At 33.9% G+C, this 24,961-nt stretch overlaps 1 protein-coding gene across 2 annotated transcripts; it reads left to right on the top strand.

Annotated features, from left to right (window-relative positions):
* The first annotated feature begins 623 nt into the window (after positions 1 to 623).
* On the top strand, positions 624 to 23,856 carry LOC110384167 (uncharacterized). Of its 2 annotated transcripts, XM_021345312.3 has the most exons (7): positions 624 to 890; positions 9,989 to 10,194; positions 12,651 to 12,786; positions 13,843 to 13,976; positions 17,739 to 17,943; positions 18,403 to 18,426; positions 22,892 to 23,856. In XM_021345312.3, the coding sequence occupies exons 1-7, from the start codon at positions 845 to 847 to the stop codon at positions 22,984 to 22,986; spliced, it is 846 nt and encodes a 281-aa protein (XP_021200987.1). In that variant the 5' UTR covers positions 624 to 844; the 3' UTR covers positions 22,987 to 23,856. The 2 variants fall into 2 exon arrangements, with proteins under 2 accessions (XP_021200987.1, XP_021200988.1); XM_021345313.3 differs by lacking the exon at positions 18,403 to 18,426 and having other exon boundaries at positions 625 to 890.
* Positions 23,857 to 24,961: the final 1,105 nt, after the last annotated feature.

Raw genomic sequence — 24,961 nt, 5'->3', positions numbered from 1 at the left:
ACAACAACGATTTATAGAAGAAAATGTAATCAACACAAATTACAGACTAGCAAATGATAATTGAATAGGTCTTTATTAATAATTCAATTTACACACGCAATAGGTACCTATAAGAAATGATAGATTACTATCTTGAATATCTAATAATAAAATAAATGACCGCCTACACCGTTAACAGACAATTTTCGTATATATTTAAGAATAAAAACTATAAATTATATTGGAATAAATGTTGAGGGCTGTAAAATACATATCTAAATTCAGAACTGGTCAAGGTGATAACTTAAAAATATATTTTTGAGTGAATGAAGGCGAGTTGGAATTGTATAATAAAATCTGTTTTGGTAATTTACTATCGGTATTCGCATGCCATATAAGTTTTGAAGATCTACAGGGGCGGTTAGATTCAAAACTTGTCAAACTCTTGATTTTTTCCGCTGTATAGATCTGAGTATCGTCACCTGTCACCTCGGCATAAACATCAAACAAACGTTATCAAGTCACTTAATCTAGTAGTGATATTTATTAGTAAAAGCGATTATCGACTTGCCCCATAAGGTCACGAAAATTGTAAGCGGTGACCCCAGATGGGCGAGGGGCGAGTAAACGCGAACGCCACCGAACAAACGAAGAGGGAACTCTCTGTAGTCGTGTGTCAGCCGCCGATGACGTCGGTCGTCCGCGCCGCGCTCGCTCGCTAAAATATTACGTGAGCTTCATTATAACTCGACTCAACTCTCCGATTGAAATGTTAATTAAAACCGTGTGTGAGTAAAGTGCTTACGGCAATATATGGAGGATAAAGCCCTGTGATATGTGATGGAACTGTTTGTTTAAAAACTTAATGAGGATGTATGTCTTATTGGCAGTACTCAGTTTACTGATAAAAGGTAATATCCACAGTGTGAATGGAATGTGTGAATTTATTCATGCTGTTCGTAAACAGTAAAGTTAATTTGGAAGTGTTTCGCAAACAAAATTCTACAGTTAAATCTGCATTAAGTAATGAATGCGAACAATTACCGCACAGGGTGACAACAAGCGGTAGTGACAGCAAAGATATTTCAATGCAGCTCGGTTTTCAATTTAGGAATAAAATTGCATAAAGATATTATTCATGAAGACCGAGGAAGCCTTTATAATAAAAAGCCATTCATCTTAGAGTGACATCATAAGAAAACGTCTTCTTCCTTAAGTAGGTTATCAAGAAATAGATATTTATTCTCAACAATAATAAATCATTTATGAAAAGTCCTGAAACTTTTACTTCTGAGTGAGATTAGGATTGACATTTTAAATAGAAGATGAACAACTTCCTTTTCGCACTTAACGAGTTTAAAGGACAATATTGAGTATTAAATAGAAAGTTTTATAAAGTATGCCTTTTCATGACCATTGGGAAACAAACCTTCAATTAAATCGTCGGTAAATCTTTTATCTAGAGAGGCTCTCAGTTAGATTTATTCAGGCCTGCCCCCGGACCCGGTCGCTAAAAGCAAATTGAGCCTTAAAAATACAATCTGTATCTCTTTAAATTTTTTTTATGGAAATTACTAAGCAGCCTACAATAGATATTCAATAGACTTTCGAAACTCGTTCCTAACTATGTGTACAATGTGACTTCCTTGAAAGAAATGTTTTTCATGGAGTATTTGATTAAAAGTTATCTTTATTCTCACATCATATATTTTAACAGGCATCCAAAAAATTATGGTCATGTAATCGATGTTCAACAAGCCGATCAGGCAATCTTTAAATGTAAGCAACAGTAACAATATTAATAAATAGCCTGCGCCCAGTTGGGAATACGGAATTGCTCCATTTTTTATCCATTACAGGCTGTTGTGTCCGCTACACCCAATCCCATCCATGCCTATCCTATATCCATTCAATCTTGAGGTACACGATGGATAATGGACTAAGTATAATATAATAAATGGATTTTTCGAGCTACTTTTACACATCGCCTTTTTATGGTACTTTAATATATCCTTATTGGCGTTGTAAAGATATTTATTGATGTTCATCACGGTATCACACGGAGCCCACACTCTTCGTTTATCCTTTTAGTCACTTTTACGTCTCCCTCGAGGTGACGGGGTAGTCTATTCGTGGACCCGACACAGAAAAGTTAAAACAGTATATAAGTTGTGACAGGTCGATATTCAAACTCATAGTAGCAGACAACTCGCTACTTGGTTGACTTAATACATTTTTGTGGGAACTTTTTATGTAGGAAAACCTGTTGTTTATTTTTCCTGGAACGCTTTTTATAAGAAATAACTACGTGTTTTTAGATCATAGCACGTTTTGTTGTATAGGTTATACCTGCCGTTGAATTTATTATCCTTGTTTGTTTATGAAATTTGTTTTAAGGCTGCTTCCGATATACGATTAAACAGGTTGCCAGCGCGAATTCTGTGCACGAGGTTCTATATTTCTAGGTCAGGCAGTTACTGGGTACATTTTGTGAATTTTCTCACTAACTTCAGCCTAGATTCGTATCGGTCGCAATAGTGTGACGTCCGTCCCACTGTAGAGGAATTTTATTTCAACAGTGCAATGTGGGCGTACTTTCTGTGTAGACACAGATCTTTTCGGAAGAAAATCCGAGTTTTGTACACGTTTACTGACCTGAGATAATCTGTTGGTATCTTGTTTACACATGATATATGAACTGTGCCTAGGCATACATGTGAAACCAATAAATTTTACAACGCCCCCGCATTCATCCTACATTTTGAACTTATAAGAGGATCTTCACATTTAGTTATGTAATGTTTGCTTGTGCCGTGGGTGAAAGATTTGCTTAGTGATACAATTACGACACTGAAAGACAAACTTTTCCTCAATATTACAGCAGCAGCTATTTTGATAAATTGACTTATTTTAGCTGCGGGTTGAAATCTTCAACTTCAAAGTAAATATCACCTTTCCTTTATGTAGTTGTAAAGAGGTTGAGGTTAGACTATTTTAGGCCAGTGCCACGTGTTCTCAATTTGAAACCTTACAACGATTTCTTTGTCGTTTTACAAGTGATATAGCGACCAAACATTGTAGCAGTAGAAGTCAAATGTATTCATAGTTTGCGTGCCTGTTAAAATAACATGAACCTTGGTTTGCAAATGGCTGATATTAATATTTAGCTATCATTGCCCTAAAAATGTAAGTGAATAAAAAATTCCCTTCAGTTACTAAGTCAACATCAAACTGAAGACCTCAAAGTTTTCAACCCTTAGACAGCTCTTAAAATTTTATAAAAAAAGAGAAACATGAGACTGAAGTACCTAAAACAATATAATGAAATTGAACACTCAGAAAGTAAAAAAACAACATCAAAGACTTGGCGAAATTAATCTAATATCTACTAAGTTATTCCGAGAAATGGATAATCATTTATTTATTCTTAGAAAAATAGGTTTGTAGGATAATCTTGCATTCATGTCGAATAAAGGCGGAACATTTTGAATTAGCTTTGAGAAACTATAGCGATGCTTTAAATGGAGCGTTTAGTGTTAATTGTTCTTACACCTTTCTATTATTGTTGTGTAAAGAAGATACTTCCATCTTTATTTAGGGTTTGTGAAGTTTTCTACATTAATTCGAATACGATATGTACACACATTTGTTTACTGCAAACATATGAACTGACCAAGTATAGGATTTCCATACATACACATTATGTAGTTTATGTTTTTTAATGTGAAGTAATAAAAATATCAGCATTTAAGCGTTGTATAGCAACCCAACCGTAATTAAACGACCTTTAACCTAGATATTAATTATTTTGGTCTGAAGTGTCTGGTAGCTGGATTTAGATTTTTTAGGTTGAGCTCCTAATATAGGCAATAGGCATACACTCCATGTGAGAGCTAAATTAAGAGGGATTGATACATTAGTGAAGAAAATAATCCTAGAAACCTTTTATCCTTCGCAAAATAGCTAATCCGGAGTAGTCGTTCAAGGCTCAATGTTCCATGTTAAGTTGGTATTTTCTGGTAAAGAAGCAGTAAATAAGACAGCTTTCTTGGGTAACGAAAATCGGAGACATTGAATAATCTTATAGCGATAGGGAGTTAACTATTCATAGCTAATAAATAAAATATAAATAATAATCATTTATGATACTCAAGTACTAAAACCACACAAAAATAGTTCTCATTGAAAAATAACACTTTGTCACAACCTCCAGACAAAGGAACATGGATAAAGCAATAAAAGTGCTGCGTATAATTAATTAAGAATCATTTGGATTCTTAGCCAGCGCCGACGCCGCAATCCCACTACTGAGCAGCCGAGGAGTCAGGGTGTACAGCCATAAACCACCAAAACTTATGACCCTCGGGTGTCCCATGAAAACTTAAGATACCCCACAACCCTAACAAGCGAATATACTTTCTGTTTCAACAAGAAAGAGTTCAAATTCGATGAACCACACTAATTTATTAAGTCAGTAAATTAGGTTAGTATGATACTCTCCTTGAATTGAAGCTAACTTTACTTTGTTCGTGCAGCGTACGGTATTAATTCAAGCAAGAATAATTTCCATTTCCAAGCCACTGGTATCCATAAAATCTGTAGCGTAGCAATCGTGGTGCACTGCAGTTGCGCTTAAACGTTGTTAAAAGTGCGAAGAAAACTAGCGAATGAGCACGACAAGTCGCTACCTCCCGCTAATTAACTGACTTTAAACAATAAAGTTACCTTAGTGACGTCTTGGTATCACCAACTTGAAGGCGAGACTTTCAAAGATTAAACAGTACAAGTTTGTTACGGTTTAACAAGGTCTCGCTTCTGCTAGTCCCCAATGATTGTTGTAAAGTCCAGTTTGCTTACCTCCAGGGAAATAAAGCGAGATGGATATATTTGCAAAACGGATCTCTCTTTCGTCTCGTACAAAATTATAATATTTTATTAAAGCCCCGGGATCGTTATTTGGTTCTGGAATTAATATTTCAGACGTCTAACTTTTAGAGTTTCCATACATCTTGCTTACGTAAGTTGGACGTTTTCTATCTCGTTCGCCTCGTTAACTACTTTTTTATTCTACTTCGCAATTCTGTTCGGTAATAAGTTTAAAAATGCGAAACTATGTGGAAAACAATCTTTATAAAGTTTTGCTTAATGAAACCGCCTGTCGTAAACGTCGAATTTTTGTGAAATCTGAAATGATGCCAGAAAATTGTACCAATTTGATTTTAAGTTTGTATTATATAGTTTTTTCGATTGTAATTTTTTGTTTTGCATGCGTTATTATTAAATGCAGTATTCACATTATTCATAAATAGACCTTTCTGCGCTAAAATCTATATAATAATGGAAAAGAGAACTCGCGATTAGAGGATTAAGTTATATTAAACATCAATAAATCAATTTTCTAAAACAATAAGGTTTACTTAAACAATAATCTCTTGAATAAATTATCATTAATCAACTTTCTAAGATATTAATTCGACAATAGATTTCAAAATAAACTGACAAACAATACACCAACACTATTCCCATCATGACAACTGTAAACTATTAAACGGACATAAATTCTGAATTATCAACGAAGATAACAAATCAAATTGTTAGCAATTTAACGCGTAGACGACAGTTAATTTATAAATCAACGGTGGGAGTGAGACAGTTGGGACTTGATAGCAAACTTTGCTAAGTAAGTTATAGGGAAGCGTCGTGCGTGTCCTTACAACGACAACTGTTGTCAACGATTTATATTTATTTACCAGTAGTTTGTGTGACAAGCTTAGAAAAATTAACTGGATATTTTACACTTATTTACTCTTTATTGACCAACCTCTCGAGTATGTGGGTGTGGGTTCGATTCCAGGTCAGGCAAGTACCAATGCAACTTTTCTAAGTTTGTATGTACTTTCTAAGTATATCTTGGACACTAATGGCTGATAAAAAGGTGTTGGAAAACATCTTGAGGAAACCTGGACTATAGTCTGAAATCACCAACCCGCATTGAGCAAGCGTGGTGATTAATGCTCAATCCTTCTCCGTGTGAGAGGAGGCCTGAGCCCAGCAGTGGGACGATAAAAAGGCTGTAACAACTCCGGATAGCTATTATTTCAAAATATTACAATTATTTTAGATCCTTACAACACACATATACTACACGTAATATTTTACACGTTATTCGAAAGTGGTTAACAGTAATAAAATATTCTCTTTATTGAAGTTAACAGTACTTGTAAATTATTTACATCGGATAATTACCACGTCAAAATATTCCATTTATAGATACTAAGTATATTGTAGATTTTAAGACAAGATTAATTTGATTAGCGTTTGTACTGAATATTCGTCTTATCTGGTTAGACTTTCAGGGAATGTAAATTATGATCTTAAAATATAGGTAGATCTAGAAACATTTGTTTACTATGCTGCTGGCAACCGATGAAGCAAATAATAAGCTTTTGATAAAATAACTTACCTTTTATAAAAAGAACACTATTTAAAGTCCAAGAGATTCAGATCTAGTTCCAAATATCTTATGTACTTCACTAGAAGCCTTTCACTGAACCAATTTGTAGGTTTTGTAGTGACGTAGGATAATGTTTCGTCATTGAATTATTGATGACATTATCGACATGGTGTAAATTACCTACAATTGTACTTAGTGGTGTAGATTGCCTAATGTTAGCCCATATGACCTTAAGATACCCTTGATTATTCTCAAGGCTATACTATGTCAAACGTTTGTATGTATATGTATAGGCAAAAAATATTTACAAATAAATAATAAATAATGTCGAGACACCTTTTCACACACGGTTGGTTAGCCCCATGGTAAGTTATTAATTAACTTGTGTTATGGGTGCTAACACAACTGATAAACTACATATAGTTACACATATACATATTTATAAATACATATTGTAACACCCAGACCACGGCCAACAAGCATGCTCATTACACAAATGTCGACCGAACCGGGAATTGAACCCGGGACCTCAGATTCGGCAGTCCGGCTTGGTGACCATTGCGCCACAGAGATCGTCAAACCTACTTTTATTTAAAAGGCTTGACTGCCCAAAGCTAGACCTATTTTTATTCTATTCAAAACCGTCTTCAATAATGTTTATACAGAAGAAATATCGAAAGTATTACACGAACTGTCTCCTATTGGATTTACGATATCAGCGGTTTTTCGATTCCATTTATGTTCATACGACAATATGTATTATTTGTTATTTGATTTAATATGACGTACAATTGAACCGTTTTATTTGCATGTAAATGTTTGTTTGTTGTTTTTTTTTTTGTGTAGGTAAACGTTTATGCTTGACCTGTTTAAGTTTTTCTCCTCTATAAGAAATATACTATACCAACAGAAGATACATAGCATTGCTTTAGTCGAAATATCATTGAATTGAAGTTACGTATTAGCAACCTTCGATATCTATACTAATATTATAAAGAGGAAAACTTTGTCTGTTTGTTTGTAATGGATAAACTCAAAAACTACTCTACCGATTTTAAAAATTCTTTCACCATTAGAGAGCTATATTATCTGCGAGTAACATAGGCTATATTTTATCCCGGTGCGGGCAGTAGCTCCCACGGGACGCGGGTGAAACCGCGGGAAAACGGCCAGTTCTTTATAATTCACTTAAATGTATGAGTATACTCCTGATGCACTACTAACTTTTTAAAATCTAATATTACTCTTTTGAACGTGATAATTGAAATTTAGTTCTTTATTGGAGTGTAGAACGACTACGCGCACGTACGAAGTAGCAATCCCGTAGCCACGTAGCTACCAGCGTAGTAGCTACGCGCGTAGTTTGCTTCACCGTAGGTACGCTTTAGTGCAGTTGATAGATACATACTTATATCACAACATATTTTTATTTTTTCTATGTTAATAGAGCTTATTAGTTCAGTCTCTATTATTTTTTTGTTTAATTTTATCACTAGTTTAGCAACACGGATGTCTAATCAGTAGTGTTATCACCACACATCCTCTGTTCGTGTTCGTATTAGATAATTTCAGTTGTTGCTAAGTTGTAATAATGAATTATATTATTATTTAGCACCGAATAAATAATATATTAACTATTTATGTTATCTTAAAATACCATTCAAGTTAAGGGTCTCGAAAATGTGTTGGTTTAGTCCGTCTGCATTAAGACAGATGTATTTGCTTTATATTCTAGACGAATTATTATACAAATGTATCAAGGTCGTGTCTGACCCAACATTTCTAAGAATTGCATAACATCTGAGGCTCTTTAGAATTTCGTGGATGTTCAACCAAATGCTTGAAACTTTTTGTAAGTCTGCTTTAATAGAAGAATTCTGAATTTATATGATACCTACGGGTTTCAGTTGATATACCTATGAAAACTTATAAAATAAAAACTAGTAGTAATTAATAATTATTTTTTAAACGTCAGACATAACCAAAATAAAAATGTTAAGATTAAAATTTTGTTTATGAAACTACGATTAATAATTGTTGCAAAATATATTTTTTTACCTGATCTTCGATCTATCAAATAAACCATGAGTATTCGACCAAGTAGTATAATACTAGACTAATGTTTAGACTAGGGCTATCAATTTTGGTGTGCGTAATTTTAAGACATTGACCAACAAACCTTTAAAATAAACAATAATTAGTGGGTTTCTATATTAAAGTCACTCTTTTATTATTTTTAAGATAACATGCTTGATACTTCAAAACTTGAGATTGAACAAAAATGTTACCCATAGGGAAACATTGATGTTACTTAAAAACAAAATGATGTAATTCATAAAAGTTAATTTGCTTCTATGTGCGTACCAGCGTTTTGGGGAACATCTTCCCATGCCCGGACAAAATATACTAATATATTACTCGGGGATAGTCAAGCTTCCTAACAGTGGAAGAATTTATTTAATCGAATCAGTATTTTCGAAGCCTTTAGGGTGTAAACAAACATGTTTCTTCTCTATTATATTATTAGTACCCATGCTTCTCTATATATTTATACTCCTCGTTCTATGGATTCATAGGAGCCTTTATTCAGTATCAACTACGACCACTATCGTCTATTTATACTGTAGATCAATACAGTTTTCTGTAAAGTGGCCGACAGATGAAACTGAAGCTGCCGCCTCTTTGACACGATAAGTATTGGTCTGCTCGAAATAAATGACAATATTTTTACATCCATTCTTGGAATAGCCAGTAGTTTGTTGCAATTACCTCATCCTATGTAACATATAGGTATTACTTTGGATCTAAGTAGTGTTTCTTTGAATACAAGACTTTTAAATGACACATTTAAAGTTAGTTATTTAACAAGTTTTGTTTCTTTATTCTATAAAAATACTAACACGAAGGTACTGAAAAAAATGTTGACCTAATTTTGAATAGCTCAAAAATAAATATTTTGATATACTTCGAAAGTTAAAGTGTAAATATGTGTTAGCTACACAGTATAGAGTTATCATCAACATATCAGCGCGTACATAAGACCCATCTTATCAGAAAACGCAATGGCAAATACAAAAAGTTTCTAGACCCGAAATAATCGCGACCACAGGCTTCGAGTTCCGAAAATAATCGGACCTGGCCGGACGTCTTTGGAAATAAAACTTACAACTCGTCATAAAAGGCAGTGGTGCTTCGCCTTGCAATAAAATATTAACTCGTTTTATCCTGCTTTTGAAAATAGGTCATACAACTATATGCTTAGAAATACGTATGGTACATTGAAATGTATGCATGCGGTTTATTCTGGCGTTATTTCTTACATTTAGTAAAGTTGAATTTGTTAAATATGAAACTAAAAGAAGCAGGATAAAAATAAACCCAATCGCTCAGTATTTTTAACTACCTAATTTTTTTCGGATTTCTGTAATTTAGATGCAAGTCCGATAAATTCATGTTTTTGCACATACAAAAAAGTACTCTTAACCTAACTTATTTTTATTTTATTTGCGACGATGTGTACTTGAAAAATAACGTATAAAAATCTCCTTGTTTCAGAGTCGTTACTGCTAAAAATTGTTCGTGTATCAGTGCCCACATACCGGGTCCGGGGCCAGCCCGCCCAGTTCGAGTGTGATTACGAGCTAGGCGAGGACAACCTGTACTCAGTCAAGTGGTACCGAGATAATGAAGAGTTCTACCGGTACATGCCGAAGTATGATCCGCCGAAACACGCCTACAAATTGGAAGGGATTAAAGTTGATGTGAGTTGATTGTTTTAGTATGAGTAATATTAAGCCTTTTGTAGGGTAACACGTGTGTTGAACACGTGGTCTGTTGCTATGGGTGTTTTGGTCAGTTGTTAAAAGGGTGCGTTTAAACCAAACTAGAGCTAGAACAAAAGTATTATTCGCAGCGTTTTAACTTTTTATCACTGTCAATTTTATTTTCAAGATGAAAAGTATTATTTCCCTGTTCTTTCTGATACGTAGGGAAACAAGAAATTTTTTCGATAGGTTAACACAACGTTTCGCATATATGTAATTTGAACTGTAGTTTTTTTTTCATTCATTTATTCTTGCACATATGTATTACATTTTTAAATTAAATATAAAAATAAAAAACATTTCAAAATATAAAAAATAGTAGTTATTATTATGTTTGTAAAACACAATTTGCAATTAAAATATAAATACTTCAGGATAGGTGCTCACAGGTGTAGGTACGATAAAATTAACTTTAACTTGTAATTTCATACGCACCTATACAATGTATTATTTGCGTTGTGACGTTTGTTTCATATTACATAATAGGCTACGAATTATATCGCCCACACATGCAGATGTAATCAAAAGTGATTTAACTTTAATTAAAAATGTTTTAAATAGCGCAGGGTTAAAGCAGGTCATTGTTTCAAAAATAAACTAACTTAATTTAGATCGCGAGGAATCATATTATTACTCTCTCCTCAAATTGATACTTTCAATTCGATTTCGTTCTATTTTAAAATCCTTTGTAAAGTAACTTGATGTCATTATGACGCAAGGTTGAATTTTTTACAATTTCTCTGTTCGTTTTTTTTTACTTACCGTGTAAGGGTTGAGTATATTGTGTTTGGGGTATTATAGTAAGGTACAAAAAAATAGTTTTTAAGCTATTACTGAAATATTTATCCCAAGCACGTAGAATTATGCCGCCGACTAACTTCAAGCTGCTATATGTAACTAAAAAAACACAAATCGATCACGAGCCGACCCGCGAAAACGTCGCGTTCGCGACCGCATACCAACAAGGCATCCTATTTAAGTTACTTTCAAGTGCTCAAACCCTCCATTATAAGATAAAACGTCTGTAAATGATGCCTTCTAATTTCGTAGCAGTTAACCACATTTTCTGTGTCACATCTTATGAATTCCCTTTGTAAACACGAACGACACCAGAACACTGTCTACTTTAACTTCAGTCATCGTAACTTATCGTATATTTGAGAAGCTATTACAAATTCAGGCTTATTTTATTCAGTAGATGAAACGAACTTGTCTACGTAAAAATAAAACAACATTATGAAACGTCGTAGACAATAATAACATCAATGTCAATTTTAGGAGAAAATGCTTGAAGGCTATATCTGCGCTCTGTACTTCAGTTTATGTAATGTGATACATCGCTACAGGGCAAATTATCGTGTAATTTGAAAGGTTTTCTTGGAATCTCATTCTTTAAAGAGGTTTTATAGGTCGGTTATCTATTGGGGCGTACAATAGGGGACGCCGTCGAACTCTGACAAAAGATGGGGATAGCAATGAGCCGAAGCCACACAATCCTTACGAGACTATTGAGGACTACTATCAACTAAGCTAGTGGAAACTTGCTCAACAAAATTACTTGCAGCAAGCGATTCAGTAAGAAATTATTGTCCCTCATTGATCTGATACAGTTTGAATTTATATTGACTAAGCAAGTTTGTTAAAGTTTTGTTATACGCCGCGTACAAAGTATTTGAGTCACAGATAATGTTGGTAAATGGTTAGAGAAGTTACAATACTTACTTATGTAATTTAATATTGCAATATAAGACTGAAGCTCAACAAATTCCCACACATAAGTCGCTACGGCTATTTTAGTTGGTATACAAGGCAATTGTTTTTTAAAAGAAAACTTGGGGAAGGCGGTGAAACATTTCAAATGAGCAATTAAATAAAAAAAATAACTAAAAGTAGATACAGAAAGAAATTCCAGTTTGCAACGAGGTCGTTCGTTAAATTGCACAACTTTTATAGGACTTCTTGCAATTAGCTCATTACACCGTTTTATAAAAAAATATTATATTTTTCCCAGAATACGGGGTAAATTGGAAATTGATGCATATTTTACTATATAATTTTGACGCAGTATGTTGCATTTCATATAGTGATCATTATCCGGCTTCGAAGAAGAGTTATGTTTTCGGATTTATTTACCCCTATCTTACCCCTTGTCACTATCAGGCAAAAAGTAGCTAGGTACTTCTGGAAACCATTTAGACAGTATGTATAGAAAAAAATAAAAAAAAAATATATAAAAATAAGAGGGATCTGCTGTCAACCTTATATTTGTTTTTTCTTATTATTTATTTAACTTTAAATAGTATTATGTTCTTCGTACTTCTCATGTATGCATGAAGCATGAGGTTTAGTATAAAATATAGTACTTACTTATTTTTATATTTTCTCCCAAACAGTTACAAAAGTCAGACGACCGCAGAGTCATCTTACATCAGGTGACGCTCAAATCCAGTGGATTGTACAGATGCGAAGTATCAGCCGAAGCGCCAAGCTTCGCGTCAGCCGCTGGAGAGGGGAGGATGGAAGTCATATGTAAGTAATGAACTAATGGAGGAACTAATTCATGTATTAGATGGGTGTGATAATTAAATAAGAGTAATTGTTTCGTCTTGGTCTAAAACATAGGGCACGTATGTTTTATTCTCGAACAAAGTAACAACATCAGATCCACCTTTAAGTTCTAATATTTTAGTAGGATAAAAAATAGGTGTCTAATGTTTTGCTATTCCAAAAAACGGAACTCTGTGGTCACGCCTATCGAGAGAAGTTCTCTGTGTTTTGTATTCATTCAACTTGGTCTTACCGTAAAACCGTAGTAACCACACCAATTTGTAGGATTCCATGAATTTAAGCCTATCTACATGAGAACCAATACTACCAGACTTTTTAATTTTGAGCCTTTCAGTTACACGACAGTTGTAGAAATTCAGCCCTGAATATTTAATTTTAAAAGTCCAATAAATGTTTTGAGACAACTTTGACCAAAAGTTTAATATTACATACGAATATTATTACGTTTCAGAAATAATCCTATCAAATGTGACAAGTTTCGTAAAGGTCGCTGTTTGTGCTATCATATTTTGTAGTGTTATGTTTTTAAATAGAAGAACGTTTGAGTTTATAAAAACCTTCTTCAGATTATTTTATTCTTTTGAAACAAGATAAATTATTCACGGAAAACTCGTCACATATGATCAATAGACCCATTTATAAATTTGCATATTTCCGCTTCGTTTTCTCGGTATTTCTACATTTTCCAATTTAATTTACTTTGACGAGAAGCATACGTCAAGAGGAAGCCAATATTTCAATTTGGGCTCCGTATTACAACCGCAGCGTTAAGTAATGTAGCTTCGTTGCTTAAACACAACAGTTATATATTCTGTCTTTTTTGTCATGTAACGTAACATAGTGTTCAATTATTTTACACGTCAAAATCTTTGAGCTACAGTCTAGGATTTTATGCCAACTGACCGTTATCGGTGTTTATTTCCCCCTTTTGGATCTTTACCAACAAACGAATGTTTATTATTTGCGCCTAAGCAAAGTAGGCAAGTCGTTCCGTTCTGACTGATTGTTTCTTCGCAGATTTACCGAGGGAAGGGCCGAGAATAACGGGCAATGAACAAGAGAATAGAAGAGGGGACTCCTTGTTCCTAAACTGTACTTCGGGCCGGTCGTACCCCGCGGCGGTACTGAGCTGGGACATCGATGGAGAAAAGGTACTAATAAATATTTTGAACGAAAAAATATTGACATTTACGAGACAAGCAATATTTGGTCGATCTCGGTTTTGATAGAGGTAAAATGTTGACTTTTATTTGACCCAGATAAAACGAGACCTGATTTACTGAACATTGGATCAGAGACTAATTTGGCAGGATTTTTATCTATAGTCTAGTTTCACAATTCAAAATGTTTATGAATTATACCTACGATACTATACTACGAATGTAAATATGAACAACATGTTAAATATTTTCACATACCTTTGTTATTTATTCAATCAAGTAAATAATCTCTTTATATTCTTCAGGCACTTCTTTTTCGTATCTATCAGAGACTATTTAGTAAACTTTAATTAATATCCACCTCCATATATTTTACAGTTATGAGTATTGATTACCCAACTTTCTCGGAAACATTGGTATTACCCTACAAAGACACAGGTATTATTCGTGCTTTGGTCACTGATCTACAGAGCATCGTGAGCGAACATAATGCATTATGCGTCCATTACCAGCCGTGCTAGAACTAATCCTCGCGTTAGGACCAACTGTTCGCATCAATCAATCTCCTAGACTCGGCTTGCACTTATTCATTCACACTTTACCTACTTTTGTTGGTACTTTTTATGGAGTGGAACAATTTTCTGTTTAGTTGGTAATTAAGTAATGGCCTTCAGCTATGACGAAAGATCCTAAAGCTAAGACAAGCGATATCTTTTTTTACCGCCGTCAAAAATCATTAAATAACCCCTCCCGCTGTAGGTTAGCAACGCTGAGGGAGTGTCAGACTCTTACTGACTAAAATCCGTCGTGTTCTGTCGTAGGCCTTTTATGTACCAGGGCCGCGGTAATTCTTTCGAACAATCCCGCAGCCCCGGCACGACATGCGATATCTGACTAGATTTCGTAGAATATATAAGAAAATTGAAATTGCTTATAAATACCCACACGGCTGTAAAGTACTATTTCTTGTTATTGCAGGTCTTTTTATTACATTGCTTTCATGTACATGAAATAAAGCAATTTCATAAATATCCAACAAATAAGCCAAATAAACCATTATTTAAGTCCACTGCACGCCGTTACTATTTTATTGCTGAATTATACCAGCTATTCTAGATCTAATATAAAGGAATAAAATTTTAACGAATCCTTCATGAAAGCCTTTATAGGCGTACGTCGACGTTATAAAATAAATAAACTTTTATTTGATCAAAGTACATATGAATACAAGTATTTGAGTTATTTTACAGTGAACTATGCACTTTTGTATAAAATAAAGTAATGAATGTGCATCAATTAATTGCGAGTTAATTAAGCAGTTTTAATTTTGATCGGCCGGTAATACGATATTCCACGTACCAAGTATATGTAATTTCAGGCGAACGATCCTTATTAATATAATTGTTCGCCCTGATATTTGACCCTTTTCAACGAGTTTCTGTAATTCGAGTCTTTCGTCCAATAAGGTTTTTTCAAATTTTAACTGTCCCCAAATCCTTACTGGGCTTATTGAAGTGCGGGGTCGTATTTATCTTTTATTTCTGATTTGGACCGAGTTTGTTTTTGTTTCGAACAACACAGCCGAACTCGTCACATTCTTTTTTATTCGGGTCGAACTTGTAGCAATATACAAAGATATACTAGCTAAATGTTATGTACAATACGTATTTTGTGGAGTTCGTAAATTGTTTTTATTAAGGCCTGTCCACTCCACGAGCATTGTTATATTTTTATTTTACTTTTACCTGTTACTTGCCATCGAATCACTCGTGTCGTAATAAAATGTTGTACGTTGTACATTGCAACATGTTCACGTATTATTTAATGGAACGAACGTCGAATAGCCACGAGACATGTTAAATCAATATCAGTCTGTATTGAAAAGGGAGCCGGTGTCATTACAGGGGATTAAACTGTTCACAGAATTCATCTGGTAACTGCGAATATTTGGTAGAATAGATCTATTAACAAGATTCTTGCTCACAACGGTTATAGTTGCCATGAAATTTATGATCAATTATCGCGTCTAATGTTCCGAATCGAAGGGTATTGTAGCGTGGATGTCTTCTCAGAATTACTGTGGAACTCTATTTGTGGCCGTCCCAAATGGCAAATTGAAAGCTAGGCTAATTACTGACGTAAATACGCATTGTGAGGAAGATTCGGCTATTGAACTGTCATAACATGGTTATATCACGTAGCGTTATACGAATATACGTTATAAATAAAGGTTGAATAAGTGGTTTAATTAATCGATAACGGTTCTAATATTCGGAGCTCTACATAAACCCAATCTATTTCTAAAAAAGATCCGTATATTAAGATAATTGGGCCATAAAACGTACAAAAATAATCAGAAAATCAGGTCACATGTGCTAAATCTGTGATATTAACTTGGCTATGTGTAAGTAGACCTTCGCGTAAATACTTTTTGATTCCCTCCAGCTATATTTTCCTTTGTACGGCCATATTTCCTCTATCCTAATTGACATCTCACAGTTGTACAAATTGACAGACCTTCTTTTGTTCTACTTCATCTGTTTCGAGCACTAATTAAAACACGTTGTGCTCAGATTACAGCCGTTCGAGATTATGGCAGATACAATACGTTAATTGACGGGGATTTACATTATTGGCTTTTTACAAGTTTCTTTAATTCAAATGATTATCTTAAAGCTCAAAATAATAATCGAGAAACATTTTAATTCAATTAACTTTAGAGTTAAAGCACAGAAATCGAAACTTATTCGAGGTAAAAATTGTTGTCGCGAATAATAAAATCAAGCTTTTTTTTTACCAAAAAACATTTTTTATTTGAATTTAATTCCCCACACATATGACACCGATTTTAAATAGTGCTTCACTATTCTCGGAAATAAATATGACACAATTTTTTTCCCTATAGGCTTATGCACGAAGACTGCATGCTGTAATTCCAGGGAAAAATAACGGTATTGCAAAAAGTAGATAAAAGTAGCTTTTGTTACATTTTATGGACTACGAAGACTCAAAAAGTAATTATAGTTGCACTGACCTAGAAGTTGCAATAGCGGAAATATTCGAAATATCCGCTGCTGGAATTTGTGCTCACAGATTTAGTTGCAGTTCCACGTTCTACGGCCCGGTTTCAGGGACCGAATATATGTGGGAAGTATGTGGGCCCACATCTTTTAAATACCTCACAATTTGATGTGATATTGGCGATTAATTCTAATACTAGCCTATTAACTATTTCATCATATCATGTAATTTATTGCATTCCACAATGTACATTAGATGGAAAATATAAAATGAAAGTCACGATTATGGACCCTGATGGGCACAGCAAAATAGAAGAGAGGAAGGCGTTTAATTTTAGATAGAAGTAGAATTTCAATAAGTAGCTCTTTTGACATAAAGTATACAAAAGAATAAAATAATGTATTAGGGAAGTTACCATCTACTCTTACCACCCAATGCCATTATGTTCAGCCTCAACACCAGAACGCAAATAGTTTATGACATTCTTCCCATGGGTTGCGTAGTTATAACTGGTTAAGTTAAACGGGAAACTACACCGCTGAAATATTTTATGTTTTATGGCGTCATTATGTAGACGAAACTTCTTCCTTACTGCCGAAATGAGGGGCTAAATAGTTTATGCTTTGTTTGTTAATCAGTGAAGTTGTTGCTCGTACTATGTGCTAACGACTACAGTATAAAGTCAAAGTCTACCCAAAGATTGATTTCACTAATCATTTCTATCTTTCGCAGGTCATGGACCCACAACTCCTCGTGGAATACCCGCCAACGCAGCACGCGCATGGTCTACTATCCACAGCGTTGGGACTTCGAGTCCCCGTCGGCAGGACCATGCAGGTCCGATGTACGGCCCGAGTGGCCCCCGCCTGGCGGGAAGGCAGCGAGGCAGTCGTCGGTAACAGCCAGCTTGCAGACAGCAAGGAGGCCATGCTACTAGGTAATTTGATTTTAGAATACTAATTCAAATTTCAAAAAGATTCATTGTTTATTCGTTGATTTGAAAGGCTTAATTTGTCATTCGGCCGGTACTTTTGACATATTGATTGATGGACTGACCTTTTCAAATATTCAGATTTATTTTGTTACCAATTAACACAGTACGTTGCCATGGTAACGATTTTCATTTGTCCCAGATAGATTGAAAGTTGAAGATATTTTAAAATATTGTGGTCGAACTATTAATAGAAAAGGGTCTCCAAGTCCGTATAAAATGACATATTGACCTATTTAATCGACGGATTATACGTGCCTTTTGGGGCCATTCTACGACGAAAATGTTTGATATTGGCTTAAAGTATCTAGCTATTATTGGCTAGAGGAATACGTAATCGTCTACTGAAATACTTATAATGTGTTTGTTGAAATTATCGTAGAATGACCCTAGTCTTTGTTCAAGGTATCGGGGAGGACAGCATACTTTGTAAGTAGAATTATGATGCATTCCTTTGTTTTTTACAATGTTGTATATTATTATCGTTAGACAATAATATAATCGAACTCTTGTTGGCTCTGGAAAATGTGAGCCTAAGATACCTTTTAATTTATTTCTTTTGATAAATAATTATGCGTAAATAGAATCAATTAGAAAAGTTTTGTTATAATGTAACAAAGCCACTTATACTGGGAAATAGGTTGTGTAATTAGGTACCAAGAAAAGTCGACTTATCTTGGAAATATAGTGGCAATTATTTAGATTTCCTGAAGTCTATGTATAGAATTCGCACAAACACATTATCCCATTCGCATTCTTTTTCAAACTTGCTCGGTCTTACTGAGAAAATATACGGAAATAATACCTAAAATATATTCTAACCAACTAGGTAAACTAAATTCATCTACACTAATATTCAAAAGAGGAAAACTTTGTTTGTTTGTTTGGTTGTAATGAATAGGCTCAAAAACTACTGGACCGTTTGTACAAATTCTTTCACATAGGCTACATTTTATCCCGGTACGGGCAGTAGTTCCCACGGGACGCGAGTCAAACCGCGGGAAAACGGCTAGTAATCTATAAATGTATTTCTCTTTTAAACTATACTTTGAATAAGTATTTAATTCCGTTTAAAAATAGATAGAAGCCAAATATGACATTTAGATTCTCTAATTAGCATGACGTTTAAAATAATCTGCAGTAATTCAATGCACATATGTATTTCTGATTAATGTCTGTGGGAGTCATGAGGAGTCAAAGGTCATATGTGACGTCACAACGTCCTTCTTGCAACCCTAAACCTCAACACTGAGAGCTCTGAACATACTAGAATTCAGCTCAATAATGTTCAATGAATCTTAGCGAACTATTTCAATACAGTTAGTAATTATTTTGAGTTGGCGTTTAGTTTCATGTGGGGTTATTTTCTTAATTGCGTATGATCACGATACTTATGTTGTAGGTATTTATTCTATTAACCAGTTGACTTTAGAAAGTCTGTTCATTTGTTTTTGTTGCTATCATTGTAATTAATTTGAAAATCGAATGTCGATATTCGAAAAAAATAAAGAGATGTAAATTGAAACGTATACGCTACATTATTATCGTTGTTTTACAGTGGATTCATAACGAGAATCTTTGCGATCAGACAAAGAAATCACGACTGTCTGAATATGATTCTTCTTCACAAATGTAGCCTTAACTTTTAATTTCCATTTGTTAGCATCGCAAATGAACGGTGCAAGTGCGGTGTAACCATGGAGAACAAAATGACTAGCGGAGGTGCCATAACAGAAAATCGCCTAAGAAAGTAGCGCGTGGAAATGGGGGAAGCGGGAGACGAGGAAGGTTACTGTTTTTGCCCTTATACGCCTTCTTTGGACAAGACCATTTTAAGTAAAACCAAAAATCATTGACAGATGTCTTAAAGACTCAGAACGCCTCCTTAGTTCACACGTACATAACTGATCATTTTAGTCATGCTCACCGCAAGAGTTTGTCCTAGAAAAAGCGTATGACCTACCTGTATTATGGCATCTCCGCTTACTTTTTACTCTGTGGGTGCAACAATATGGATAGTTGGGGGGCTGGTGCACTAATTACACCATGCAAACGAACCGAACATACGTATCCGTTTAATTAGGAAGAGCCTGGTTCCGTAACTTCGTATATTTTGGTGAATGTGGAATTAATTCCTTCTATTCTTGGTATTTTAATTGAAGGGTATGTTGTGAAGTCTCATGTGAAAGTTAAGTTTGGTTTACTCGTGTAGTAAATCAAGTTTGCGCAATGATTTTCTTATACTATTTTCTGCTTGTGGTTTCCACTCAAAGAAGTACAAATCTATAATATAAAAATGAATCGCAAAATGTGTTGGTAAGCGCATAACTCAACAACGCCTGGACCAATTTGGCTAATTCTTTTTTTGTTGTGTTTGTTATTGTCAGGAGAAGGTTCTTATGAAAAAATAGGGTAAAGTAGAGAAGTCAGTTGACGGGAGCGAAGCCGCGGGCAAAAGCTAGTAATAGATAAAAATGTGTCTTCTTGAAAGGTAAAATTCTTATAAATAAGACGGCGTACATAGAATTTACATATAAAGACATTTTTATAGAATTTTATAATGCGCTATTACGTTTAACCATTAGGTATTTTTCAATGAAAAAAAAATCTAAAAAGTCATTCTACGTATGAATTATTTTCTAACAATTTTATGCAGAAAAACTAGTTACCTAGAATATTAAAATCCATGAATTTCGTACGACCGCTTAGTCGTGCCGCATGAATAGCGAGCAAACGATTGGTCGACAAAATTCGTTCGATAATCGAAAGAAACGCTCATTGAACGAATTTTCAATCGAGACCATTCTGTAGGGGCATATAAACGATTTTCGATCGATGATCTATTTTGAGGACATCTTGAAAGCGGTGTCTTCGTTGTTAATAAAATTATGGGAACAATAAAGTGGTTTTTCGAGTTACTTAGGTAATGCTAAAAAGGGTAATAATTTGACGTTACTTACATACATGTTACTAGAATATTTATATGTGTCTGTAAATTAAGCTACAGCTCACAGTGCCTATTAATTTACTCTTTACACGAATTTTCGGTAAATCAAACTCGGGTATTGGATAGTCTTCAGCTAGTAAAGTGATGAGTTTCCTATAACAAAACATGAGGCCTTTCTCTGAAAACATTGTTATCATATAAAACCTATTAGTTATAACAATTAAATACTTACCTTATTCTCTGACAATGCCCTAAACAGATGTCATTAGTAAATCGCAATACGACATTATCGTCGTAACAGGCGTATTCAAGTGAACTCCTATTATATCCGATGTATCGATACATCGGTACTATCTAAATCGATTTGTGATTACAAATGTCGCGATTAATTAACTATTAAATTGATGTAACTCCGTACGTGGTATTTGATTGAGTAGTACGCTTGACACAATTTATAACGTACTGTAGGTTTGTGTTTGTTTAATTATTGGCTAATCTATAACAAATACTTAACCAAAAATCTGATACTTCATTATAATAATACCGATTTGTTTATTTTGAAAATTAAAAAAGATTAACCAGGAAATATTATCAGGAAACTCAAAATAAACTTGAAAAGACTTTATGGTATTTGAGCTATTTTTTCTCACAAATTGTTTATTGAATTTTGCTCGGGACAATAGGGCCATTTCTTCAATAATTTAGCTTCGCTCCCACCAATATTGTTATAAAGAGTACAATAGTATCAATTTCAATAAAGAATTATATAGCTTTCGAATCGTTTTTATTCTCTGATACTTAAATTATTCTCATTAAAATGAATCTGAAGGAGGCTCTTATTATATAGGGCATCAAAAATAATGATCGAAACCAATATTTCTGTAATTAAAATTATAACATTGTTAATTTAACTCGGAGCTCGGCTGTTTCAACAACAATTTGGAACTAAATATTCGATAGTAAGGTGTTTTAAACGTGTAGATAAATAAATTATAAAATTAAAAAATCTATTAGTTGAGATTCGAGTTCGCATTTTACCTAATCCTAATTGATATCGCAAAATAAATAAATAAATAAAAATCTCCTCCTCTGTGGTTGTTGAGATACTGATAGTGATAGTAATAAATAGTAGACTAGTAATAAATAGTACTTAGTATTTGAGGCAATTAGAACATAAACATGTATATGACTGATTACGTAGATACCTTTCAAATTCTGCCCAAAGATTAATTGAAAAAAAAAAAATGAAACAAAGACATATTTGCAGTCAGTGCGATATTTTTGAAATTAGAATCGAATTAATTTTGCGAGGATTAGCAGTGGTATTTGAGTGGCATTTGCGGAGCTGAGCTGTCGGCACGCGATGTTAAGGATTATTCGTCAGCTAACAGTGAGCTGTGAATGCGCCAATAAGCTTGGAACACGCCAGGCGTGGCTTATTGATCTAATGGCATCTTTGGACATTAAATAAGTGACGATAAAATGAAGTAATTATTAGCAGTTGTTGAAATTGATGTCATAGTTGATACTTGTAACAAACTGTTTCTTGTTGATGGTTGATAACCAGAAAAGGAAAAAAAAACAAACAATGACTATTTTGCGATCTTGTTTCGTATTTTCCCTGAGTAGGCGTTGACGCTAATGTATGTTCTGTTATCGAATGACGACAGAATATTATACTATGTCGATCTTAAATGTTGTGAAAATGTTGCCTTCAATGGCTGTATTTACACCATGTTTGTCCAATTATAAATTCTTCTTAGCTACAGCTTACTTCGACTCCAGAATTAATTAAAAAAGAAAAACGCTAGTCAACAAGGTGCAAGTGGTTCTCCTTAAGCGCTACACCGAGTAAACGTTGGTACATTATAGTGATGTCCAAGTTTTTACTAGCTCCCTGGGGGAGTCTCATCATTTAACTCGAATAACAAAGCTTGTTTGTTTCAGTGAGGAGTTCAAGCGAGGCGTCCGCGCTAAGTGTAATACTGTTAACACTTTCCCTCACCCTCCTCTTCAGATCCCTAATGCAATCAGAAACGTGATAAATTATCTCAACTCTTTTATTAACAAAACGTGATTTAGACTCAGGCAAGGCTACGGCGTGTTCCGACAAAGGAATACTCCCAACAAACTCTTAGATATAATTAAACATTATTTCTTTGACTTTTGTAATATTGTAATTGGTTCTCATGATATTGTTTACATGATAATGTACAATTCAGGTAGTTAGTAAATACTTAAATGTTTTATAGTAAAATATTGAATTAAGTCTTCGATACATATCTCGGTCTTTATTGCTAGTGTTCATTTTGTTGGTACTTTCTCAAAAGTGAAGTGTTATCGTTAGGTACAAAATTTATATTTTTGCAGCAAAAGCTATTTGTATTTAAGTTTTTATTTGAAAACCTATCTTTAGAATTCAAAATTATATTGTAAATAAAAGTTTAGAATCGCCTTCTTAGATCTACTGATGTATATAAAGTTATAATACTAGTCGATCTCTTTTGTAAGAATATTATAAAAAAAATCGAGAACTTGACTACGTACTGGGAATGTTGACGACTTGTAAAAACAATGAGGGATTATAATAAAATAAATTGAATACTAGGAATGTAAACTGCTTTTAAGAACTTTCATTTTTTGTAACCAAGTTTTCTAAGTACTTTTGTGTAAGAAAATCTTGAACAAAACACTGCTGTATTATAAAATAAGTTTGGTTGAAAATATTATACGCCGATGAAATTTGTGTAAAAATATTTGTGAGTACATATCCTGAATTGCTGAATATCACGATACCAGTTGTACATATCGGACTAGTAACACATAATATGCTTTTGTTGTTAACGTCTACTGTAATTAGTATTATACTGGCATGATTTTTGTTGAAATAAAGAACGATATTTGTTACACAAGGTTTTTATTTTCACACCTTATTTAATACCCAGATGTTCTACGGTAAATCTTTGGCTGTAGATGGAAAAATATTATAAAGTATTTAGTAGCAAAAAAATTAAAGTAGAATCAATTAACTCATCCAAATTACGTAATTACATTTTATTTGAAAAGTAGTTCTAAAGTAGTAAAATAATCAAAATATAGGGCATAAATGAGTATAAAATTCGCTCTTAAATTTATTTTAATTAACTAGGTAATTTTTTCAGAAACTTAATTTACATTTACGCCGCTGAAAGCTCGTTCATTATAAATACCTAATATTATTTCTTTGAACTTTTATCGAAAAGGAAGGATTTCATAAAAAAAACAAGGTCTTGTAACGAAAAAGCAGTATTTTATTCTGACCATCGTGCAATCGACAGAACTTCCAAACTCTTTTGTCAGCTTTCTACTACACTTGTCTATGAGCGAATCACTTTCATATATTTCTTCTTGAAATGGTCTTCTAGTCAAGTAAATAATATACCCGTAGTGTTGTTAGTATGGCACTACTAGGAAATACAGTTTTCTTAATTGTCCTTGTGACTCATTAATTTTTTCATCGTTATTTGTTATAATTTGTCCGTTTCGACATAAATGAAACAGGATTAAAACATGATGGATAAATGACACGAATTAAATAACAAATACCTCTAAGTAATGAAAATGCCTGTCTTTAATCCTTCCGTAATAAAACGAAAAACAATATTCTGGAGCAACATTTATTTACCTACCATGAAGGAAACCAAACTAAGTCTAGTAGGTCATCATTACTTACCTATAAAGAATTTCCACTAAACACCAACTCCACGAACTCCCATTGTTTTTGGTAAAAAAAGTAATCTTCAAAACTTTAATCAGTGCACAAGTAGCAATAAAGTGCTAGGTTAACTCGGCACTTAGTATAAAAAAGATATAAAGATAGTGAGTGACCACGAAAACAACATGTTTTTAGAGCAATTGTTTCTAAAGCTGTCTGCATAAATTAAGGGTTGCGTGCCTGAAAGTATTAGAAACTCACTTGTGCTAACCCAGACTTAGGCTTGATAACATTGCTGTGTACAAAGACTTGCTTAAAGCTAC

Source organism: Helicoverpa armigera, chromosome 4 (assembly GCF_030705265.1).
Source record: "Helicoverpa armigera isolate CAAS_96S chromosome 4, ASM3070526v1, whole genome shotgun sequence".
NCBI classification, from domain to species: domain Eukaryota; kingdom Metazoa; phylum Arthropoda; class Insecta; order Lepidoptera; family Noctuidae; genus Helicoverpa; species Helicoverpa armigera.
This window is presented reverse-complemented; position numbering and strand designations above follow the sequence as displayed.